This window comes from Uloborus diversus, chromosome 2 (assembly GCF_026930045.1).
Source record: "Uloborus diversus isolate 005 chromosome 2, Udiv.v.3.1, whole genome shotgun sequence".
Taxonomy (NCBI): domain Eukaryota; kingdom Metazoa; phylum Arthropoda; class Arachnida; order Araneae; family Uloboridae; genus Uloborus; species Uloborus diversus.
This window is the reverse complement of record NC_072732.1, coordinates 158,918,966-158,945,634: the sequence shown is the minus strand read 5'-3', so window position 1 is coordinate 158,945,634 and position 26,669 is coordinate 158,918,966. Positions and strand designations below refer to the sequence as shown.

Sequence of the window (26,669 nt, the reverse complement as noted above, 5' to 3'; positions counted from 1 at the left end):
ACTTTTACTTTCGTCTTGATCATGTGTGCATGCTCACAATCAAAGAACTCTATTCACTACTTACAATGCATTTTCCGAACTCTTTTCAGGTTACATAAAGTTTATTTTTGCAATGCGAATTTGTCAATCATCGTGACTGCATGAAACAGAAATGACACTGCGAACATGAAAGCTCAGTATGGGGATACTGTCACCAGCAAGTATGATTTAGTACATCACCTGGAGCGGAGGCAGAAATTTTTGTAAGGGGGGGGTCGAATTTCAATGGATATCGTTATTATTCCTACGTAAAAAAGCAGCAGTTAAGCAGGGTTGCCCATCATTCCATGCAGGAGACCGTACTGCCTCATATGCTACGGTGTACTCCCCCCCCCCCCAAAGTCAAAACCCATTCAAATTACCTCCCCTCCCCCTAAATTTTCAATGCCGCAGCCTGAGCTATGGATCATATTCCCTCAAATTTTCATCAAAAGTCACATTTCTTTCGGCAGATATGCTGGTCATGTTACCATAAGCTTTGGTTATATGAGATTACATCTATAAATGGTAGGAAAAAGCACACATGACACGCACAACATGTGGTTTGAGGGGGAGGAGAACTGGGAAAAAAAGTTAAGCTCATTAGAGAAATTTGTGCTTTTGAAAATGAACAAAGAAATAAAAATAGCAATACCTCAGTAAACAAATCCAGTCAATTCCAGGGCCATCGCCAGGTGCATTCGTTTGGGGGGGGGGTGTTGAAACTGATTTTGCCGACTGACAGTCTTCTATAATATAAACGAACGCGCAAACGGCGTTTGCAGAAAATGTTTGGCTCTGTAGAAATTTTTTCCAAACTGCTAATGTTAAAAAAGAAATATTAAGGAAATTTTTTTTAAAAATCCCAGTTTATTTCTGTTGAAGCCTTTCTCCAAAAGCCTTTAAAAACACGTATGTGATAAAAATAATAGTTTTGACAGTTTTCTTGAGTTAGTGAAAAATAAGCACAAACTACATGTTATAGTAAAAAAAATGATTTAAAGCGCTTTTTTTTAACTCTTTCATATTTGAATATAAATTTAATTCTTTATTCAAGGGTGAGTTAGACAAAATAATTAGTTGAATAAAAATTTCCAGTCAGGGTTTGTGCTTGCAGAAAGCTTTTCATTTTATTTAAGTCTGCCGACTGACTTCAAACTTTTTGCCACCGCAGTGGCAGAACTAGAAAAAAGTTTTAGGGGAGGGGGTTGGGGCACATTTGAAAAAAAAAAAAAGAATTGATAAGGAAGAGCGAGGAGGGAGGGGGGGGGGCAGGGGTTCTCCCCGGAAAATTTTTTAAACTTGTAGTTATAAAACGCAATTTTGGACTTTCTTTGATGTTAAGTGGAAAAAAGGTACAGGGGTCTGAGCGGAAAAATCTAGAAATTGAAGTCGAAAAAACACGATTGCAGGCCATTTTAGTGACATTAGGGAGAGGGATGGAGCTCATGGACTGTCCCATATCGATTTTGATTTAAATAGATTTAAATCAACTCTTCCTCCCCCTCCAAATTTTCAAAATGAAGTTTTAAAAACGTAATTGCTGACAAACTTTGAACATTTTACGTGAAAAAAATTATGGAACTCTTCCCTGGAAAATTTTTCAAAATTATGATCCTAAAAACTAAAGCAGTATTTTATATTCAGGGGCTATTCCACTAAAGTTGTTTGGTAAGTGTAGCTTAAGCAATTTTCCATATTGTTTGGCATTTGGGAGCGTTCTCCAAGAATTTTTCTGAAACTGAAGAGCTGGAAACGAAATTTCAGATGTGCCATAAGGCTTTCGGTGTTTGTTTGTGGTGTGGAGGGCTTCGGAGGAGTAGCATTTTGAAGATTTTTGAAGCATATTTTCAGACGAACCAGAAAAAAGATTAAAAAAAAAAGGGAAAGAAGTAGCATGTGGGTGGGGGAGACTTAGCTGAACAATGAGCAGTAACTATTAAACATTTTTAATTCAAAGATTTCTTTGTAAAAGGAATTAAGATTTTCTCCTAACATTTTTTTAATATAAAGATCACCTTGTTTTCACAAGTTGTGGTCTTTTCCTCTCTTCAATAACTAAGAATAGTTTTTAAAAGCATTCAACTTATCATCCCCCTCCCCTTCTGGATGCGCCACTAGCCGACAGGAAAAGAGGAACCATGGAACCCTTTCTCTTTCTTTAACGTCACGAAACATAGCCTAAAAGTGTAAGTCCTTCAATTTCGAAAAAAAATTCCCTCCTCTTAGATCTTTGCACTTTAGCTAAAACTGCGCTTTAGAAATTTCAATACCAAAGGCTCTGTAGAGACATCCCTCAATCAAAAATTAGCCTCAAACGCATTTTTAAGATTTCAATTTAAGAAAATTCCGAAATTCTCGCTTTCCCAAAAGTTACTATCAAAGATAGCTGGACCTGAACATGCGCTTTTAAGATTTCAATTTCAAAATATTTCCGAGATAAATCCCGAAACACCCCTCTTACCTTATGTATCCAAAGGTAATCTAAAACTAAACTTCAATTTCGAAATATTTCCAATAGAAGCTCTCGACACCACTAATATCAGAAAGATAGTCTAAAACTGACTTCAATTTTGAAAAAAAAAAAATCGAGAGGCACCCAAACCCTCATTTGACATTACCAAAAATTGCCTAAAATTGCGATTTTCAATGTGAATTTAAAATATTAGCTTTCTGCTCTTGATAGAAGCCACTCTCCCAGTATGTATGGCAGCAGCTGTAGGGACAACTTCAAACTATTGAAAGGAGTAGTGCAGATAGTCAAGAGCGTCTAAATGGTTAAGTTCTGTCTGATGTCAATACAGAGTGAAATCAAAGTCTTATTTATCTGAGCAATTAAAAAAAAAAACAAATTTCAAGTTTTAATGTTTTTAAACTTTTTTTGTGTAAATTTAAGTGAACTGTTAATCCTATAGCAGGTGAAAACACTTCAGTATTTCTGTCTCTTAATTGAGAAAATATTTTAAGCATATTACTCATGCATAAACTCTTGCATCTTTAAAAAAAAATAACCGGAATCACAGAGTGTATTGGTATTTTAAAATACCCTGCGAATGTGTAACAGGCAGATTTACACCCAGTTTTCCATCTCAGCACCCTACTTACAATATCATTTTTCAGTATTTATTGGAAGGTATACATTAAAAAAAAAAAAAACAGAATCTTATAATTAATGCTTTCAAAATATTACATTAAAATAATCATATCTTTTCTGCTGCATTTCAATGTTTTTTCTTAAGCTCAAAGTAAGATCAAATGCTTTCAGTTTTTCCTTTACTTGCCACAATATTGCTCATTCACATGCGAATGAAGTTCAAAACTTCAACTAGTCTTTTTTGGGGGGCAGTTCAGAGTGCAGAATAAACGAAATAGCTCTTATAGAATAATCACTCAAGTCTTCTACTTTTCTAATGCCCGATGCCCATGATGCAGCCAACAAAAGTACAGGCAAAACATCAAAATCAATACCACTTATCTCATCAGAGCTCCAGCACCAATAACCAATTTCTTTTTCTGGCGGAAAGTTCACATAGCACGACAAAAGGTCCAAAGTCAACAACACACAACAAACTGATCCAAGACTTCCCTAATTTTCCCTCGAGCTCCTAGTTCCAGAGAAAGATTCAAAAAGACCCTGAATGCCCGACGTTTCTAGTGCCACTGCAGTCATCGCCGTCTACTCGGCGGCATTTCCGAATGCTACAATAGACGGACTAATGTCCTGTTCTCCTGTTACTAGTTATCACGACACAATACACTTCTTTGGTCGACAAATAGCATCTGTGCCAGGGTTGGGTTTTGGACTGTCCAAAACTGGTTTAGGACAGGACAGGTGGTTTTTACCGTCCAAAACTGTCTAAAATTGTCCAAAAATGTCTTAAACTGTCCAAAACTATGCTAAAGCTAAAGGGGTGTAATCTAATCAATTAGTTTTAATGCAATATTCGTAATACATAAATATAGATATTAATGAGGTTTAATTAACGTGTATTTGATAATATTTTTCTCCAAATGTTCATTTAAAAAATATTTTACTTAAAAAAATGCCAGTAACTAGTACATAAAAACTTCCTTATGTAACAGTTGGTAGATTTATGAAAAGAAATACACAACACTACCAAGACAACTAATTTCAGTTCCATTTATAACTCAAAGGAATGTTATTAAATGTGCAATAAATATTGAGGCGAAAAAAAAGCTTAATTTTTTTAATGGCTTTTGCAAATAATTTTTACATAATGTTTTAATGAATATTACTTTTGTAATCATAGATTAAAGAACAAAAAATTGATGATTAAACACTTAAATATAAAACTATTGTGCTATTCTTTTTTTAGTTCATATTTTTAATATAATACATTCTGTAACTACAAAAATTTGTAATTTATTGCATTTAAGTCAATTATTGAACTATATTTTGAACACTTTCTTTTGCACACATGCATAAATGTCTAAAAATTTGGTTAATGAAAAAAAAAAAAAACTTCTGCTTACAAAATGAAATTTTTAATGAAGAATTTAATTTCTATGTAACTAGATTAAAATCAGCTGCACAAATAAGTTATATACTATATATATATATATATATATATTTATACTTGAATATCCACATTGAATAAATGTATTAAATAGTCCAAAAAATAGTTCTGACACATTTTGTTCTCTTTTTGATATTTTCTCACAAAATATAGTTTCTCAAAAAATAGTTTTGAATACTTTCGGACACAAGGGTTTTGAACAGGATGGTAAAAAACCTTGCCAATCCTGCTTTCATTTGCACACATGCATAAACATAGGGAAATTTGGTTACTGTTATCAAAAAAATAATAAATAAAAAATAAAATAGACTCATGCATACAAATTGAAATTGTAATCAAGATTTCAACTTCTATGTAACTAGATTAAAATCAGCTGCACAAATAAGTTGAATGTTCTTATTGAATAAATGTTCAATCTAAAGCATTACTTTAATACATTTTATTCTGTTTTTAATGTTTTTTCACAAAATACAATTTTTCTAAAAACATAGTTTTGGACAGTTTTGGACACAAGGGTTTTGGACAGGACGGTAAAAACCAGGGTTTTTACCGTAGTGTCCAAAACCTTGCCAACCCTGATCTGTGCAATTTCGATTTTTACCCGTCAGCCTAGAAAAAGCAGAAAGGGTGCTGAATATGTATTCAGAAGTTTGTTTCAAAATCTAACATTTTATATCTACCAAAATGACTTTGTTTTGTGATATTTTAATTTGTCTTTCATTTCAGAGCCCCGTATATTTTTCCCACTTTGCTGTGGTTTTTATTGACGACACAATTTTATAATGAGTCGACGGCCCAACTGTATGTTTATAAATCTACTTTTATTTTTAAACTGAAGTTTGCCGTTCGTTTCTATATACTGTACTGAATAATTATTTTGAAAAAAAAAAATAAATAAAAATGTTTGAAACGTACATCTTGGTTACTCATAGTTAGGTTATCTTAACGTGTAATACAGATTCCCAAATATTTCTAAATAATATTTTAAGTATATATTTTCTTTCTAACCTTAACAAAATACACTAAAATGAAATTCAGCCTTGTTTTAGCGAAAAATTCGTGCTTTGCATTTTAAAGCTGTTAAAATGGAAAAATTATGACCAAAGACATGGGAATTCAGAATTAGCGCTAAAAGTAAAAAGTTGATTATAACTGAAATTGTCCACTGAGATAGTTATAAGGGCAATTATATATTGCCCAACGGGAGGTCCCTGTGATCTCTCGAAATGTCCTCATTTGAAACATTTCGTCTGACAATTCGGCAAATTTGGAGACATAATTGCAATTTTTAAATTCCCGAGTGTCCCTTCTCATGGGTGCATATTGCATACCCTTATTTTATCATTCGGAAAATTAAGATTTCCCCCCAAAGTGAGAATTTCCCAAAAATTTCAGTTCGGGGCGTCCCTGGATACAGTGTCGGCAAAATCAAATTTTGTTGAAGTAACTGCTGGAAAATCGAAAATGCAGTGCAATTAGCTGTCGGCTAATTGATTATATCTTTCATGTGATACACAAAAACATGCCTATGCAAACTATTTATGTTTTTGATTTTTTCTTATAAAGGCGAAAAAGTGCACATGTCAAGCTGCATATTACTTTACTCAAAGATTTTAAATCCAGAATCAATTGAAAAAGATTAAAAAATGCCGACTCTAAATGAAATTTCTCAGTGAGCACTTATTGTGTTGGGAAAATAAGCAGTCCTAAATTAAGCAATCGGCATATAGTGAGCAGTTGAAAAAAAATGATCCTACACTGTAAATACGATTCAGTAACGTTCCTGAAAAATAATACGCAGCTGATGTGCCCAATTTCTGCCAGTAACATATCTTGCAAAAACTAGGAACGTTTTCCGCTAATTTTCAGTAATCTTACTGAAATTATCCCGGAAGGTTCTGAAAATTCAGAAATCTTCCCGTTTATAGCCAGGCGTGTTTCTGCAATTGTAGAGTAAACATAGATAGATGTAATATAATAGTTTGGCACTCTCCTGGTTTACTAAGAAAGTTCCATAGGCAGTATTGCAACCATGGCCATAGCTAAGCCAGAATTGCAAGTAAGTAACGAAAATTTTACTTGCCCGCAATTCTTGCAAAGCAACAGTCGCGCCGACTCCATGGGACTTGAGGGGGCCCGAGCCCCCTCAAAAATACTTTTGAGGGGGCAGAGCCCCCCCCCCCAATAAATCAAGAAAATTATAAGTTACATTATGCTTTCTAAACTCATAAATTTATCTTTTATTTTCCTTGTTTGAAGATAGTTTACCTGGTAAAATATATTCAGTAATGAGTTAAAACAAATAATTATTACGGTTGTGTTAGCAGGTTAACTGAAAACGAGTGGTGCGAATGATAATAGTGTTACAGTGCTGCGAGTACTGTAAAAATTTGTCCCAGTGCGCGAACTTACGGGTCAAGTCTGTTGCCGGTGGGCAGCGCTGCGGCGCGCTCACCTAAGTGTTGCTGATCTGGAAAAATATATATGAGAGTTTGATTTGTATATAAAATGGGAGGCGTGATAGTTTTGAGTACTTTTGGGGATCGTGTTTAAAAGAAATCCTTCACAAAATGATGATCCTTCCCTTCCTCGGAATCGACGTGTACCAAAGAAGTATGAAAACAATGAACGCAGCTCACCGCACACTTTCAAAATCCCAAAGGAAAACATTTGACTCGCGCTACTTATGCGAAATAGCTATAACACGATTTTTTTTCCAGTATTCAGACCTAACGCGAATTCCTCACCGCAACACGAAAATTCTCGGAAGGGAATCAGGGTGTGTTCGTATCAGCTTTGTTATTGGCTACTAAAAAATTTTTTTTCATGAATGTATCTTTATCCTTTTACCATCGCTGAGAGTAGAAGTTCCCTTTTCATTTTAAATGCGAAAGTTAATGAAATATAATGACACCTAAGAGCGCTGTTTCATCTAAAGTTTGTGAAGATAAAAAGAGAAAGTTTCATGACAATTAAAGAAAAGCTAGAGCTTCTTGAAAAGCTGATGGTCAACTAAAAAATGCGTTGAAGGTAGCACGAGAATTAGGTATGAGTGATTCTTCCGTACATACAATTACAAGTCAAGAAAAGGAAATCCGTAAAAATTCCCCGAGTAGTGTCTTGCAAAAATTTATGAAAATGGAAACTGCTCATGTATTGTGTTCGAATGTCATTAATTGATCGACTGTACAGTACAACTAAAGATGCATTTGCTTTTCTTACTATATACTGTGTCTACCGTATACCGGTTTATTTTTTCTTTCTTTTCCATTAATCATTGATTTTGTACATCGTAGCAGTATTTTATGTTGAATAAAACGTTTTTTTTAAATACAAGTAAACATTCAGTTCTTTATATAAGAGATAGTAATGTACAGTTAGTTAAGAGATGGTTTTTAACAGTTTGAGGGGGTGTTTACTAGTGTCTAAGATAATTGGGTACGTTTATAAAAAATTTTACACATACCGTTTTCCACAACGCGAAAATTCGACCTACGCGAGAGGTCTTGGAATGCATCCCTCGCGTAAGACGGGAGTTGACTGTACTACAAGGCAATATACATTGAGGTTTGTAAAATGGTGCAATTTTGCATTATTGGGCGATTTACATCAACTGGACGCACACAGGTCATTGCAGTTGAACAAGAGTGCTTGCTTTTACTAAACAGAGGTGAAAGAGGAGAACATTTTGAAAAATCAACTGAGTTTTTAAAAATGACCTAGACATTGAGAGACTGCGTTTACACTTGAATATGTTAGCCGATGTCACTAATGTAAAAACAACTGGTCTTAAAAAGCATGCGTAAATTAAATTTCCTTTTTACAAAAATACTGTGTGTGTTTGTATTTATTTCTTCCGTTTTTCGAAGCCAAAAAATATGTGTCAGGCTTGTCGAGTTTTCGAAGTTCTAATGTTGATTATATAATTTTAAAAAAACTTTAAAACTCACTATTTTTCATCTCAAATTTAGAAAATTTCCTGCGGCATGCCCCCTTTCCCCGGATATTTTTTAAGTCGGTGTTTCTGGCAGTGCCCTTCAATGCAAGTCAAGCGCCCTACCTTTTCCATGCCTAGCTACGGCACTGCATGACTCCCCATAAAATAGAACAAAAAAATGTCTCTTACTAAGACAAGTGACATGATCTAGTTGAACCAGAAAAATTTGTATACCAATTTTTGGATTGTTTTACTTTGAAAACGCCATGCCACATACTGTTTGTTTTTTAAATTATACACACCAGAAAATATGTAAATTGGCATTTTCAAGGCACAACAATCAACCTTTATTTGGGGGGGATACCTCCATGGGATTACATAACCCCCTAAACCCCCGGTGATGACTGGGCCAGCCCCCCCCAATGATTTTTGCAAGTCGGCGCCCCTGCAAAGCAATGTAGTCCATACTTATTCGCTCCCTTTGGGAGCTTAATCAGTACAGACAGACCGTACTTGAATTGATGCCGATACGCTTTATGAATCCACTCAGTTAATTTTTAAACTGGGAGCTAAAAATATTTTTCACACCAGTGAGAAGTCGGTATTCGTGCAACTTGTAGCAATTCAGAAAACTTTTTGACAGTGATACTTGATTTTTCCAGGAAGTATATAAAAACCATTGAAATCCCGAAACGTTGCACGGAAATACTCAGTAACGTTTCGGATTTTTTTTACAGTGTATCTGAAAAAAGAATTTATCAGAATGAACATGAAGCACTGTCAAACATGGTATGCCCGTACAAACTGTTCAGATTTTCTTTTCTCCTGTCAATGCTTATTATTCATTATAAATCTGTACCATGTGTACTACATTTTTAAAAAGATCAAACGTTTCCTGAATGCTGAAACTAAAAAGTCAAAAATACCGATTCTGGTTAATTTGACGATCGGGCCATACTATATTTCTCACGGACCAGTCAAAGCACCCATAAAATGACGCGCTAAAGAAAACTGTCGGCGAAAGAATGTGGAAGTAACTTTGTTGACTTTTCTTTTTTAATTTTTTATTTAATGAATGCTTTGAAATTCCGAAATATTGAAAATGCCGACTCAAACTCATTTTGCCGACTGGATGAAATCATTGGGAGGGTGAGACACCCCCCTCACCCCCCTATAGCGACGGTCCTGGTCAATTCTTTGAATTATGACGCTCTAAAAAGAACTACCTTACAGAACCGAGCAAAAAAAAAAAATGTTGGCTTTGATTCCATGTACTATTTTTTCGGATGTAAAGAATTAAAGTTTAATAATAATCATAATGACATTTTTCTCCCAGGGGGTCAGCTGACCCTTTGACCCTCCCCTGAATCCGCCCTTGTACCTCACAACCTTTTTTCTCCGATCATTTTTTTGTTTTTTAATTTTCATATTATTTTGTTTGTTTCCAACACTCAACATGGAACAGGATCATATTCGATTCCTTCAATTTTATGAATAAATTGGTGCTTTTTTTCCTGCCCAAATGGCTCTTTAAAACCCCAATTGAAAGTATATTTTTTCAAAGAATCAAGAAAGCAATGCGAATTTTTCAGGGCGAATTTGTCAATCATCGTGACTGCATGAAAAATAAATGAGACTACGAACAAGAAAGTTCAGTGTGGTGATACTGTCACAGTAATTTAGGGCCACATACTCTTTCCTCACTCTTTTTTTTTTTTTGAATTTTCATATTATTTTGTTTGCCTTCAATACTCAAGACGGAACAAGATCATATTTGCTTCATTCAATTTCATGTATAAAGTGATGCTTTTTTTCTGCCCAAATGGCTCTTTAAAACACCAATTGAAAGTATTTTTTTAATGAATCCAGAAAGCAATGACGCCAGCAGCACTTCATAACAAAAACATTCTCGATATTGCAAGAAGTATCATTAGTTGAACTTTCGTCTTGATCATTTGCGTATGCTCACAATCAAAGAACTCTACTTTCGCAATTTACAGTGCATTTTTCGAACTCTTTTCATGTTACATAAAGTTTATTTTTGCAGTGACAATTCATCAATTGTCACAACTGCATGAAAAAGAAATTAGACTGCGAACAAGGAAGTTCAGTATGGTGATATTCTCATTAGCAAGTAATTTAGTACCTCACTACCTTTTTTCCCCGATCAATGCATTTTGACTTTTCATATTATTTTGTTTTCCTCCAATACTCAAAATAGAACGATATCAATTCATTTGCTTTCATGTATAATTTTTTCTCACCTTTTGCACTTGGTTTCCCCACTTTGGATAAACAAGTCTTCTCGTTTGCGTACAGCGAATGAGACTGGGAACAAGAAACGTTCCTCATAGTGATAATTACTTTGGCACATAATTGAGTGCCTCACTGTCTCCCCTTTCGAATAATGCTTATTTAATTTTGTGTCTTTTGCAAGCTATTTTTTCCTATAATTCTCGAGATTGAACATGATCATACATTTAATTCATTGAATCGATGCATTTTTTTTTTTTTTTGTCATATGACAGTTTTGAACTCTAAACGAAAATCTTTTTCGAAAATATTAACAAAACCATGTTCCTTCCTTTTTCTTAGGAAGAATTTTTTTTCTTGTTTCATGATTGATGGCAATCTTTTTACAATAGCGTAGTTGTTGGTACACGTAAATATTTTTCGAGACGCTTTCATGATCGATAACGTTTTTCATTAGTATACTGTGCTACTCATATTGTTTAATGCCACTCTATTTTCATAAGGAGTTTTATTTGTTTCTTACTATGTGAACAAAATGTTTAAATAACAGAGAGTGTCAAACTGAAAGAAAAAAACATTCTTTGCCTCAAGAAATCAAATTTTTATGATACGGAAATTCCTAAATACCATGTGCTGACTATTTTAAACCACTGTATGCTTTCTTACACTTTATTCATTCTTTCGAAGTATATTTAAACCATTAGAGTTCAATTATTTACGTTTTATTTTATGCATTGGTAAAATTTGTGAACATATAATTTTTATTTTTTTAACAATACGCTCAATGAATTGAAATTATCTTAAAATGTTGATGAATAGGCACATCGACGAAAGTTTGAATTGAAGTAGGCTTTTATCCAAGAAAAACAACAGTAAAATTCCCAATTTGCATTCAGAGCGTGATAAAGGGCTTTTGTACGCAGTAACATGGCTTTTCTCAGATTTAAATCAAGTGTTGATTCTGCATGCAACTGTCAAAAACACTAAGCTCTGCAATAATTTGCTTTTAGCATTACTGAGAGGTGTCATTTCATTCTAATCATTTAGTACACGTGTATAAATAATGAAAACCTTAGTGGTATTTATCAGTGGCGCACACAAGGGTCCAGGGGGTCAGGACCCCTCCCATAGGTCTTGCTTTTTCCCCCGATTGATTACGATTCTATGTATTTTGTGCGTGAAATAATTTCAAACAAAGGTAACAATAACTTCTGTTTTAATAAGTGAAAAAAAAAAAAAAAACATGTTAAGAGATTTTTTAAAATATTGTGCACTTAGCCTATGAGAAGAAGAATGGAGATTATAAATGAATAGACTGTAATTACTATGTTTTTAGTTTTGTGATTACAGATTAAAATGAGATCCTTTGAACTTGAATTCATTTTTTAATTAAAAGAAAAATAAAAGCATAAATTATTTAATTTCTGGTTATTTATTTACTTAATGCTAATTATTTATTCATTAGCTTATTTTTTACTGAAGAATATTAGAATTCGATTCGAAGAGAAAATGGAGAATTGTCCCGTGGTTCCAAAGTTTTCAAGTAAAAGTGAGAAGGGAGGTAGAATAGAATAGGAGAATTGGATTCTTTTTTCTTCATCCTTATACTCGTGAGTTTTTTCCGCTACGCCGATCTGTTGTCGTGGTGGGAAACAGGCCGGAGGGGAGGGGGGACATGTTTTGGAACAGAATCCTTCTTAGCTCTCTGCTCTCGTCCGACCGCAAAGGAGTACCGATGGGGACAGCTTAGATTTACGACTGTCCTTTCAACAACTCAATGATTGACATTGTCCATCATGAAATCTGTCCAATTAGCAGTGCAAAAAAAATCGAGTTAGACCCTCCCAGATACACCCCCTGTGTTGCCACAGATTCTGTCATTTCGTCAAATCTGATTTTACGGAGAGGTTTAGAAAAGCCTGAATAAGTCAGGATTTAAAGTTTAGCCAACAGAGTGCAGCATTGCTAGTAACAAAGCCAATAAGATGCTTGGTTTTATCAACAGATCTATTACAAACAAATCTAAAGAAGTTCTTCTGCCCTTATATAGAAGTTTGGTAAGACCTCATTTGGAGTATGCTGTTCAGTTTTGGTCTCCTTATCTTAAGAAAGATATTAATGTATTTGGAAAAGGTTCAAAGGCAGGCTACAAGGCTAATAAATGGACGTTCTCACTTAGACTATGATTCCAGGCTTAGAAGGCTAAAAATGTATAGTCTTGAGCAAAGAAGAGACCGAGGGAAAATGATTCAGTTGTTTAAATTTATTAAAATGAAAGATGTTACGGGGCTGAAGTTTAGCACTGAAAACAGAACAAGGGGTCATTGTTTTAAGCTATTTAAATCTCAGGCTAACATGGATATTAGAAAAAATTATTATTTTAGCAGGGTAGTGGAACCTTGGAACAGCTTACCAGACGAGGTGGTAATGAGCAAGGGAGTAGATAGTTTTAAGAGGGCCATCGATCTTCACTGGGGATTGTAAATTGACTAGGAACCAGTCTAGCTGAGCCCAGAGCCTGTTGCTGGTCGTCACTTTTGTATTTGTATTTTACATCACTACTTAAGAGTTCATCAAAATATTAAAATTTATTTTTTAAAAAACTGCATTTAGGCAGTATAATCTCTATCATTTATCCAATCACCCACTTCTTTTAAAATATTTTTGAAAAAGTAGTTTCTTTAGCACATTATGGATTGGCTACCATTCGTACCTGCATCTATTAGGTTTAAATTATAAAACAAAATATAGTTCAGGGACCACGTTAAGCATTCGCCAATGCGATAAAATCGTAAAATCGGCGAACAAAATTCGAATTTGGCGAATTTATTGGCGAACAGAAAATTCTCTAAAATATACACAGAGGGGAAAAAAAATCTCCCTTCAGATCTCAATCTAGATAAAAATTAGGTCCGTTCACAAAATTTGGACCCCTAAAAACAGACCCTTCACAAAATTCCAACCCCTAAAAATGAATTTCACAAAATTCCCAGACTAGAAATCACTGGAAGTTGTTTTATCCTCGGACCACTCATAGCAGATTGAGATGCACGAACGCGCGTCAGCATTGGATCGGAGCGTTACCATCCATCGGATCGGATGAAGGATGACGTTTGCCTCTCTCCTCTTTGTGCCACTGTACTTGCGCCTCTCGCTGATTGGATATCGAGTGCGCAGTGTGGCTACCGAGTAGAAAGTGTTGGCGGATGCCTTGTTGAATGGCGCGTTTGCTTCATTGTGTTCGATGTCTGAAACATCGGAGTAAGATAGGAATGCAGTCTTTTCTTCGTTGAAAGCTTTTACTTCTACCCTCAAATTTATTAAAAAATGATAAATATCACTTAAAGTTGTTTTTAGCCATTTTTTCCTTTGAAAAATTTGGCTAATTTACTGGCGAACAATTCGAAATCCTTAGCGCGATCTCTGTTATTAATTACATCGTTTTCTGTAGACTACCAGTGTTAGGTAAGAAAATTTTCTCTGGTACCTGGTGATATTTGAACTTATCAAAAGTGACACAACAACATTGAGTGAAGTTAAATATAATTCAAAATATCATTTTTAAACAAGTGAGCTTGTTTTTTCATCATCGGGGCTGTCCGCAAATTATGTCATACTTCAGGGCCCAATACAGGCTGATTTTGCTACCGTTTTTCGGTACCTTCACAAAAATATTGTTTTGAAATCGGTACTTTCACAAAAATCAAGTAATAAAAACAGTGGCTTCACAAAAACATCAAAAATTTCACAAAATTAGCATTTTAAAATATAAAATTTATTTCTCTGTTTAAAACAAAATTTACTCATAAAATAAAATTCTAAGCAGGTTTATATGAATAGTCGCTTAAATAGAAACCTTTTTGTAGTATTTTAACTAATTTTTAGCTGTTTCTCGCCTAAGGGTATTGATGCAATATTATCACAATCTTTTAACATTTGTTTTGGGAAACCGGTTTTTTCATAACTTCCCATATTGTACACAGTACATACACAGCCTATTAAGCTGAAATTACGATGGTATTTTTCGTACTTAGGTTTTTAACTCCCCCCCCCCCTCCCCAAAAAACGAAATCTGTTAAAAATAATACTAGATGACATTTACACTTTTCAAACTAAAACTTCACTTGTTCTACTTCTCTTTTACAAAAATTAGGATGCCTCTAAAATTTCACAAAAACAATGCTGATAAAAAAAAAACTTTCACAAAAATGGAATGATGCAATACTTTCACAAAAATAGGTAGTGAGAAAAAAATACTGGATTGGCCCCTGTGCTTTGAAGGGGACCCTGAAGACAGCTCTAATTTTTTGATCCACACCAGAAGCTGAGCAATCTCTGGTCCAGCACCCCCAGAGTTATCATTTCACTTAGAGGATTTTGTGACCACAAGCATACATTTAACGTCCCCCAGTCACCATTAACGAAGACTGTGGCTGTTAAAACCTACTGCTATTATTTGTATTTTTTTAGGGGGGTTTTTTCCAAAAGAAAAATTACGATTGAAGAAAACATGACTTTAAAATTTATCTCATAACTACATTTTTTTGTCTCTGCCTATGTACTCTCAAATATGGCCAAAATCTGATATAAAGATGTTTTAATCTCAAAATAGATGCTGAAATTGAAAACGAGACATTTTTCATTTTAATAAAATTCATGGATGCCTACCTGGGGAGTGGGGGAGGGGCAGACTGCGCCACTAAAATTTTTAGGGGGGGGGGTGTTTTGAGGGGTATTTTTCTAATTTAAGGGGTCTCTTGCTTTTGGTAGTGTCTCCATGTGTGATATTGAGGGGGATGCACCTCTATAAAATTGTTTCCAATTTATGTGGAAAAAAAATTTCAGAGTGCAAAGACCACTTTGGTGGAATCCTCCATTGCATGTTCATTTCTTCAAATGATATATTTATTGATTTCAAGACTTTTCTTATGATTAATTTTTAGGCTGCTATTGATGAAGGGATGGGTGGTCCCTATGCTCGAGAAAAAGAAATATGGATTGCTGAAGAAGTGGAAAACTACTTTAAACGTTATGGTATGTGTCAAATAAAATATTGCACCTAATCTTTTAAAAGTGTTGTATCAAATCTGATTTTTTTTTAATTTTATTTCTTTATGCAAAGTACATTACATAGTTTTTTTAAAGAAAGTAATGTATTGCAAAGTAAGGAACCAGATACTTTTTTAGGGTATAAACGCTGTCACCTCCACTTGGAGTAGTGTCAAATTCGACAGGCTTGGACCCATGCCGAATGAATCCAGATCGAGTTCGAGCAATGATGACATTGTGAACTACCAAATAGTGCTTTTTGTTTTTAGCGGCACATGCATTTTTAATGAAATCAAAAGTTCTAAAGCTCAGGTTCATGTGTTAACATAATTTTGTTGCCAATATTTATAGTTTTAGACACGTTTTACAGAAATTTAGGTTTTTGACAATTATGTCAGAAGGGACATGACGGTAGAAAACATCGTCATCAAATTGGATAAAACTATCAAATGTTAAACTCTTGCCAACCCTGAACCTGACTGTGAAAAATACTGAGCATTTAAAGTTATCTACAATAGTAACTCTTTTTTCTCACCGTAATGCAGATACAATTTTTTTACTTTTTAAACACAGCATTTAATAACTTGCCGGTAGTTGCCAGTGCTTTCAGTAGTGGCCACTTCCAAGGTTTATATTTAAAAAAATGGGATTCCAAAACTCCCAATGGATTCAAAAGTGCATCAATCCATTGGGAAACCTGGAATCCTATTTTTTTCAAATATAAACCTTGAAGTGGCCACTACTGGTGCGTTTACCAAACTTCCTAATATATGAAAAAATTCAATATCAGGGTGGTGACAGATCAGGGAAATCAGGGAAAAGTCAGGGAACTTTATTAATCAGGGAAAAGTCGGGGAAATATCAGGGAATTTTGAAAAACTAACAAAAAAATCAGGAAAAATTGCTTTTATGAAGAAATTTTTTTTTTTGCTTTGCAAAATTAAGTACCTTAATTCTCTACGCATTTTCCGCCAATTATCTGTTCAAAAAAAAAAAGTTAAAATTAATTAGGTGCGATTATACACTGCTGCATATTTGTGCATCTTTTTTCCTCAACGTCAAAGTATTGCATCTTACTTATTAACCACAGGATGAACTTCCTAAAATTGCTTCTGTGTCTGTAAAGTTGTTTATTTTACCTAGCTTGAAGTTTGCTTTCACGCCTTTCAATACTGCTTAAAATAAACAACTCTACAGGCAAAGAGGAAACCGTCATTAATGCCTTAGCTCCTTTGCCTTTATTCCATTGTCTCGAAGTAATAAGCGAATTGTAATTAAGATTTCAAGAAGAAATCTTTGTTTTTTGAATTAATACTGATAAAAGCTTAAAAGTTATTACTTCTTCTCATTTTTTATGTAATTGCTGAAATTGAACTCTGAATTAAAAAAACTTTGTTTTTTGCCGTTATACTATTTGCTGTCTCCGCAGCTTAGAAAGGTTTTCTTTTTTCAGGCTTAAATGATTCTTTTATTTTAAAACCAAGTTATATTCTTCGATATATTTTGAAATTAACCAATTGCTTTTTTTCCCCTTGCATTTTAAAGCTGTTTGTTACAAAAGCAACCTAAGATTTTTTTCAATATACACTGAAATCATTTGAAATAGAGTTAACTTGTGCACTTAAGTAAATATTTTTTTTTTTTTTTATTGTTAAAATGCTGTAATCATTCATTAAAACCTATGTTCTTGATTAGAGAAAAGCTCCCTATGAATGGATGTCAAAAGATTTCATCTGTTTTGCATAATTATGTCAATTAGTTATATAAGAATAACTACATTATTTCTATTATTTCTCTATTACTTGTTTTTCTTGCAACAATTATTATACTGTTTGAAAATTTAGTTCAAAATAATTTCAATTACTTTTTAGTTCTATCATAAATACACAGTGTTTTTAAGAGTGATTTTAATAGTTTCTTAAAATTCTTATGCTAAGTGGTTACTGGAAGTAAAGTATTTTTTAAAAATTTTGTATAACTTTCCAAATAGAAAAATTTAATATACTGTTTTGTAGGATTTTTTTTTTTTTTTTTCAAAAAAATCGACTTGATATGTTTTTTTTTTAACATTTTATTAAAAAAACAGCATCTTTTATAAAATTATATATCTTTAGTTCAACAACTTTACATAACCTAAAACGTTTAAAATACTGTATTTTATACAAACATACAATGGATTTCAAGCAGAGCAAAGAAAGGAAACCGTTATCATTGGTAACGTAAATCAGGGAAATTTGATGAACCTAATCAGGGAAATCAGGGAACTTTTTTTCAGTTTCTGTCGCCACCCTGAATATTTATATTTACGTGTGTGTTTGAAATTTGACATTTTTAATAACTTATTCATTAATGGCTCGAGAATAAATGTTTTTTACAGTTTTGCAAGTAAAAAAGTACTAAAAGCAAGGAAGTTCTAATTTCTATCGGAAAGGGGGGGGGGGTTTGAGCCGCCACTTGCCTCCCATATGAGCACCCATATCATCATTGCTAAATGAATTTTAAAACCAAGATATTATTCTCTTTCCAATTCTTCTTTCTGGTTTTCTTATGTTTTCTCCATATTAATGACTGTACATTAATTCATACACAAATGCATTTAGCTTCTATATGAACAAGTAACTAAAATTAAAAATTTTAAAAAACCCCGACTGAGTCGCAACTGTAGAATCAAGAGGAAAAATTGAAAATCCTTTTAAAAGCCTTATACTATTAAAAATCAATTTCAAGTATTTTATTTGCTAACAAGTAGAAACTGGCAACAGATAAAAATTTTAAATCATTGCGTTTAATTTTCTTGTTGGCCAACAATGAATTTGGTTATCAATGGCGTGAATAAGGGATTAGCCATTATTAAAATTTGCTTTAAAAAACATAATTCAAATTCTATGTAACATGGAAGTTCCAAACACATTCTATCAGACACGGGAAAAAATTCTCTTGACAGGGTTTGTACTCAATTTCAGAAATAAAATGAAGGAGTTTTGAACGAGTAAAATGAGATTTTGAGGGAATACTTTTGGGCTATCCTTGAATGTTCTCACACTTCGGTTTCGACACATTTGACCCTCTTCCCCCTTTTTCACACTTCTCCTTGCTCCTTCCCTTGTCACAGCTCATATTTTTCATAAACATTGTTATAATAACTGTGTGATGTCACTTTTTGCCATCCTCTCTCTTCCCCTTGTCACAATTTCATGAGCCCATCTCCTCTTTAAGGCATGACATCACTTGTGGATGAATCTTTTTACAATGTTAAAATTGCAATTTACTAAACAATTGCTTTTTTAATACGATCACTTAATATAGCACATCTACTTAGGTATTTTTAAATATTTAAATATTAATCAGACAAAACTTTTGCTGCTAGAGTGTGGTTGAGGAAAAAGCAATAAACATAAAACTTGAAAAAATAGCCAAGCACCATTTAAGCATTATTTACTACACTTATGAAATGTCTTTGTCATCCAATAATGTTTTCACGTTCAACTTTTATGACTTCTATAACCAATTTGTAAATCATATCTTTATGGGGAATATATCAAATTAGTAGAGACGTACCGAGTAGCACTTTGGCCGAGTAGCCGAGTACCGAGTACTCGGCCTTTTACTACTCAGCCGAGTACCGAGTTACCGAGTAACTCGGCCTTTCACTACTCGGCCGAGTTTCCCAGTACCAATTATGCTGAAAGAAGGACCACCGACACACACCGATGAATTTTGAACTTATTGAAATAGTAGTATAGACCTCCTTGTCCATATAATAGTTTTTAAACTAAATTCCTGCTGAAATTTAACTACAAAATTTTGCAAAAATAATGTTTTTTAAATTAAAAATGAATAAATAAAAGGTATGACTTATCAAGTTGGAATTTAAACAAATTATACAAATTTATTCATTATAGGTCTAGTTCGCTAAACATAAATAATTTTTAAAGGCAAAAAAAACCAATGCGCAGGAACATTGCAGACACGTTTTTCTGTGTTACAAGGATCGTCTTTTCAGTGCATAACATGTGAACTAAAGACTAAAGGCATACGACAAAAAATTGGACTTTTGCTGGATGCCTTTAAATCAACGAGCTCACATTTTGTGCATTGAAAAAGAAATTCCTCGTAACGCCAAAACACGTGTCTGCAGTGATCCTGCACTGTGCTTCTAACGTTGTTTTATTTCCTTTTATTTTTAAAGCTAAGGTATTTTTATATATCTTATAACTAATTTTAGTTTGTAGCAAAAATTCCATATTTGCACAATTTTCAACAAAAAAGTTTTATTAACTTTCGAGACATTCGAACCAAGATTTATTTCATTGAAGTATTTCAAACTTCATTATTCTCAAAATTTAAATTTGAATTGTAAATGGTTACAGAAAATTATATATGCTTGAGCTTTTTTGTAAATTGTAATGTATTCAATTTTTTGCAACTACTCGGTATTGGCCGAGTATCTGATGAAAATTTGGCCGAGTACCGAGTACTCGGCATATTGGCCGAATAGGCAGAGTACCGAGTAGTTACCGAGTACTTGGTACGTCTCTACAAATTAGTACATCAAAATCACTCTTATACCTTCGCCCTTGTGACGAAGTCAAGTTGTTGATTGAAGTATTTTGAATTACTGTTATAGAAAACGATTATGGAGTCTAGATCTAAAAAAGGAGTTTTGAAGGAGTTAAAACCAAAATGAAAGAGTTTGAAGGGCCCTTCGAAAAAATTTCCGAAATGAAGGAATGGGAGGAGTTTTGAAGGAGTGTACAAATCCTGCTTCATTTTGGTATTAAATTTAAAAAAAAAGTAAATACGTTTTCACTGCAAAAATCGCGAAAAACCTTTTAGTGGTTTTTAATAAATATCTTCCTTAATTAATGTCACATCCAAAGACACAACCTAGCTAAGACCACTCTCAATCAACCCTCCTTTCGAGCAAAATTAAAAAAAGAAAGACATACAGATACATAGATACACAGACACATCAAACTTATAACCCCCTTTCTTCGTGTGTCCGGGTTTAATAAATAAATGAATGAATTGTAGATTGAAATTGAATGTGTGTTAGAGAAAAAGGAATCTTCTCTAGACATTGTTTAACTAAACTTTCTTATTATAGTTGAATCTATTGGTTAATACTAGCACAGAAGTTATGTTTCATTTTGAATTTATGGCATAATTTATTTGTATGTTCTAGATGATATAAAACCGGAAGACATTGTAGAATACCTTGGTACAATGATTGAAAATGAGTTTGAAACATATTTTGAAGATGGCAGCTTAGATCAGGTTTTCACATTAATTATGCATTTTGATAATAATATGTATTGCATGTGCATGACCAGGGTTCGCCAATATATATCGGTCAATATATATATCATGATATATATATATATATATATACAGTAAAACCTGTAAAGTTGACCACCCTTGTTAGTTGACCACCTGTCTATGTTGACCGCTGTTGTCAGGAATGTAATTAGTCCTATCTCATATAATGAAGGAAAACCTCTGTAACTTCACCACCTCTCTATCTTGACCACCTGTCTATCTTGACCGCTAATGTACTCCAAATTTGGTTTGGAGTATTGTAAAAAACCCTTTATAAGTTGACCACTTGGTTTATTTTTTAAACTTTCTTCAGCAAATTATTTTATTTTATTATTTACTTATTTTTTATTATTATTTCTTTTTCTTTTTTTTTTTTTTAAAAGCTTTCCAAAAATGTTTTTAATGCTTTGATGACAGAATAGCATTTTACTAACTAAACAGCAGCATAAAGCTTATGCTGCTCTTTATTCTCCACACTTGTTTTTCATTTGTTGTTCTATTTGAGATACCTTTTTGTACTCTATTCAGTGAAAACAGGTGTCAGTAGAAAAGTTCAGTCTTTTCTTTCAGTTGCAATATGTTGTGGCAACACAGGAATCGTGCTAAAAAGAGCAGACCCGGATCTATACATTTTGGGTCACCCCTGCAGCAAAATATCTAGGGCCCCTCCCTAGTGGCCAGCAGTGTCTATTTGTAAAGTGAATAAGTCTTAGTCTAGTTTTTTTTTTCTGTTTTTTCTTCAATTTCTAGGGTCGTTAGCCCCTTTAAGTACGTGGGCCCCTCGCACTGCGGGTACGCAGATCTGGGCCTGCTAATGAATAAAGTTATATGTTTCTGGTGCAAAGGATTAAGATATAGGACATTTTAATTTTGCCTTTATGAACTGTGAGAGCCGCGCTTATTGCTCTTTGTGCTATAAGTTGTACAAAAAAGGCTTGAAAAAGAAAGTTAGCTGAACTTGAGATTAATAAAAAGTATGAAATATTATATTAAAATTAATTGAAAATAGAGAAAGCCAGAGAAAATCAGCCGGCACATATGGAATTTCTAAAACTACAGTGTCTAATGCAGTTAAAAACAAGGAAAAAATAACAAAATTATTTGAATAGTATTTTTAACTGTTGTTTCACTTTCAATAATGTTAAACAATGAAAGTGAGTTGAACAGAAAGATTAATGGTGAATTACTCAAAAAATGAGTACATGGTGCAAGAAATGACAAAAAATTAAAAAAAAAAATCATTACCACCCTTTATAAGTTGACCACCAAAGTACTGCACCGCGAGTGGTCAACTTACACAGGTTTCACTGTATCTGATATTTATTTTGAAAATATGATATTTTGATATTTTCGATATTTATTATTTCAACTATGGTATTTTCAATATAAAAAGCATATTAATCATAATTATATTGTTTATTTATTATAAAAAATAACCAAAAGGTTATGAAGTAGATTTTTATGATGTATAATACATCAGAAATATAATGAAGTAATATAATATTCTTTTTTTACTTGTAATATACCTAAAATTATTAGTAATGTAACAATTTTAATTCATATTAAAATTGCCTAGTTATAAATTTTAAACATATCTCAGAAAAAAAGAAAATGTCTTATGACTGTTCTGAATAATGCACATTATTTATTTCTGAATCATATTACTGTAAAAGTAGCTAGCAGAAGAAAAATGAGTAAAACAGTTAATGCTAAATTAACTCCATTAAAATTGATATTAATGTAAAATGAAATATTAAATGTAAATCATGAAAGAAGCATTAATTTTGCCTACATATACAATTATACTACAAGAAAATAAAGAGTGATTAAAGGATGCATGTACTATTTTGAAGACTTTAGTTTGTGTTGAATGAAAATATCAGATATATATCAAAATATCAAATATTTTTGATATTTTCGAAAATATCATGATATTTTCGAACCTGTGCATGACAAAAAATTACTTTCATAATGAACTGTAAGTGATCTTTTCATTTTTAAGGCTGTTTTTAAAATTTTATTAATGTTTTTCTCCTCTATTTTTATCATAGATTTCAGAAAATTTCTGTCGAGCCTATCAACTGTCTACAACAAATCCAAATGCCGAGATGTTTCAAGAAAGTAATAAAGCTGCGAGAACAAGAAATTCTCAAGAACGACATGAAACACGCAAGACTGTTGAGGTATGACACTAAACAGTTTCTTAAATGGTTATGTGGTTACTATATACAGTAATCTCCCGATTTTCCGCGGTCGGATTATCTGCGGGTCCTTTCACATTTTTTTTTTAAACTTATGATTCTGTTGTTTGCTTTTAGAATTTACACATATTTTTTACATTCAATGTTAGTAGATGCAATGTAGCAAGGTTTTTAGTTATAATTTAAATGAATGTGTGAGTGTCATCAATATTTTTACTTCCTTTTACAAAAAAGGAAGTATTGTATTCGCGAAAAAAAATTTCACTCAAAAATCGACCTTAATTTCCATTTTACTCGACCCCAATTGAATATTGAGTTTTTTTTTCGACTCCACCACACGTGGATAAGTGCCTAAGAATGTATAGACACGGGAAATATCCATAATGACAATTCCGGAGTTAATTACAACGAGTTTTCTCATGACATCTGTAAGTGCGTATGTATGTATGTGCGTATGTATGTCGCATAACTCAACAACGGTAAGTCCTAGAAAGTTGAAATTTGGTACGTAGACTCCTAGTGGAATCTAGTTGTGCACCTCCCCTTTTGGTTGCATTCGTGTGTTTCTAAAGGGATCTTTTGCCCCTTTTTTGGGGGGGAAATCATTGTTATTTTGTTATAAACTCAAGTGGTGTTATAATTTGGCGATATATGGCCAGTCTTTTGGTCGCCAACTTGGTGACAAATTTGGCAATTTTTTTTAAAAAATCTGTTTTAATTTGGCCACTGTTGGTGATATTTAGAGAGTAAACTATTGAATCACATTAAAATTGCCAGTATTGGGGGAAATGACATTAAATTGGAGTAAAAGGAAGTCATGTGATGCACACATCAGCTCGTTTATCTATTGCATAACCTATTATTTGGATTATCCGCTGTTTTCGCTTATCCGCAGTTACTGTGCCTCCCTATTCCACGGATAATCTGGAGTTTACTGTTATTTTTAAAAGGAACTTACCCTGAAATATGGCCCAGAATTTATCATTAAGGTGCAAATTTGAACGGGAAAAAAACGAAAACGAAACAAAACTCTTTGGCGAGAATTTTACTCATTACTTTCTTCTATATCTAATATATAGAAGAAAGTATTGGATTCGTGCAAATTTTCGAATTTCGAATTTTGATGGATTCGAACGTTTTGAGGTGTGCTGAGTCCATTTCGACCATTTTTGGAAAATGTCTGTCTGTCTGTGTGTGTGTGTGTATGTGTGTGTGTATGTATGTATGTGTGTGTGTATGTATGTGTGTCACGTCTGTGTGTGACCAGTTTTTTGTGGCCGCTCTACAACAAAAACTACCGCATGAAATCGAACGAAATTTAGTACACATTTGTGCCCCTATGTGAACTTGTGCCCATTAGTTTTTGGCGCGAATTCCTCCAAGGGGGGTGGAGCAATGGGACGTTTTTCGAGTTACGCGTGCTTGCTATTCTTCAGGAAGTAACTGGCGGAATCAAACAAAATTTGGTCCATATGTTGGTATTAACAGGAACAGGTGCTGATTCAATTTTGGTGTCAATAACTCAAACGGGGGTTGAGCTATAGAACGTTTTTTGTCGTCAATTGTGACTTCTGTATCTCAAGAAATAATGAACGGAATGAAAGAAAAATTTATCGGCAAGTAACCCTTAGTGGGTATAAGAACTGATTTTATTTTTGTGTCAACAGCTAAAAAGGGGGTAGCGCAATCACCCGTTCTTTTTTTCCATTTTGAGTACCCTATCTCAAAAGGTAATGCTACGTTCTGGTTGAAATTTGGAATATATGTGAATCCATATGTAAACAGGCTTTGGTTCGATTTTGACGCCGATCGCTCCAAGAGGTGTTGATTTTTTTTTTTTTTTTTTTTTTTGCGAATCAAAATATTTTTATTAATGCAACAATAAGAAAGATAAATCGTAATAGATTGTCGTCTGCGTATTTCTCGTGATTTTAATTGTATGGAAATGATAGGAAATATTATCTCAATGATTTAAAATTTTTAACTGTTGCCATCTTATGTTTGTTAATAAATAAAATATTTGTAATTAATTCAAGTTAAGCTTTTAAAGTAACTTTCAATTTTCGCTCTTTGTTTTGTTTTTACAATAATTCAGACATTGGGATGGTCGTCAAGTTTTTGCATGTGTAATTTTGTTTTTGTTAGGAATATTGCTTCCTCGTCAAGCATGGGGAGGGATCAGAAAAAGGAAAAATATAGAAGAAAGTTTCGTGATGGCCACAACATACTAGTTTTTTTTTGTTATAACAATAATAAAACCATTTTCAATAAAAACCTGAGAAAAGCTATATTTTAATTCCACACCCAGTTGCAAAATTTCTTCCAGCAGTCTGAAGCGCAAATTGAAAATCCCAAAAAATAGTCTCTCAGATTAAGAACATTAGATTAATCGTAAAATCTAAATGAGCACCCAGAAATGCTTAAAAATGAGCTAAAAACTAGAAGTACAGTAGGACCTCTAATTAAGGGACACTAAGGGGACCAGACAACCTGTCCCTAAAATAGAGGTGTCCCTTCTTTGGAGGTAGGTGAATTTCTGCATACTATGTAGTTTAACTCAGTATAATTTTATAAGAAATGTAAACTAATAGGATTTAAGATTAAGTATTGAAAATGCTTGATATGTACTGAATAAAATTCAGAATTATTCAAACTGTCAAAAAAATAAATAAATAAATAAATAAATAAAATAAAATTTTATCAAAAATTTTGTAGTAACCTAGTAACCAAATTTTGTTTCTGATTTTCATTGATTAGAGTTTTGAATTTATGTTTTACATGGATTAGTTTGATGTTATGTAATTTACAATACAAAAAAAAAAGTGTGATTACATTTCAAGTTTTCTATACAAAGCATATCATGGGCGGCACATTATCTGTCTAGGCTGAGCATTAAGAAATTGATGATAGAGAAAAGTGTGAATGTAGGCCCCAGCAAGAATTTTAGAATACATCTTTGTTTACTTGCATGTTAATGTCAAGAAAAACTTTATTACTTAATGTTTTGACAAAAAGGGAACCTCGAGTTCCACAAAACTTTGATAATTCTAAAGCCATTTATGCATTTTTTTTTTTGTTATTTTGCTCCGCCACTGTCCCTTAATTAGAGGTAAATACAGTGAAGCACCGTTTATACGTTTCTGTTTTATACGTTTTTATCAATCATACGTTTTAAAAATTGGTTCCTGCAAAGTCTAATACACATTGACCTATACCTTTTGTATGTTTTTTCGCTGGTACACTTTTTTCATGCAGTCCTTTTTAAAACCTATAACTGGTGCTTCACTGTACATGGTTGTCCCTATTCAAAGGGACAGGGACCAGAAAAAGTGTACCTTAAATAGAGGTGCTCTT

The 26,669-nt window shown here is 33.2% G+C and overlaps 1 protein-coding gene across 1 annotated transcript in view; it reads left to right on the top strand.

Annotated features, from left to right (window-relative positions):
- LOC129216624 (pre-rRNA-processing protein TSR2 homolog) overlaps window positions 1-23,303 on the top strand; it is a 29,103-nt gene extending 5,800 nt beyond the window's left edge. Inside the window, exons 2-4 of the mRNA XM_054850841.1 lie at window positions 15,690-15,780; window positions 20,981-21,072; window positions 23,166-23,303. Of these exons, the coding sequence (XP_054706816.1) occupies window positions 15,690-15,780; window positions 20,981-21,072; window positions 23,166-23,303 (321 nt within the window). The remainder of the gene's footprint in view (window positions 1-15,689; window positions 15,781-20,980; window positions 21,073-23,165) is intronic.
- The last annotated feature ends 3,366 nt before the right edge of the window (window positions 23,304-26,669 follow it).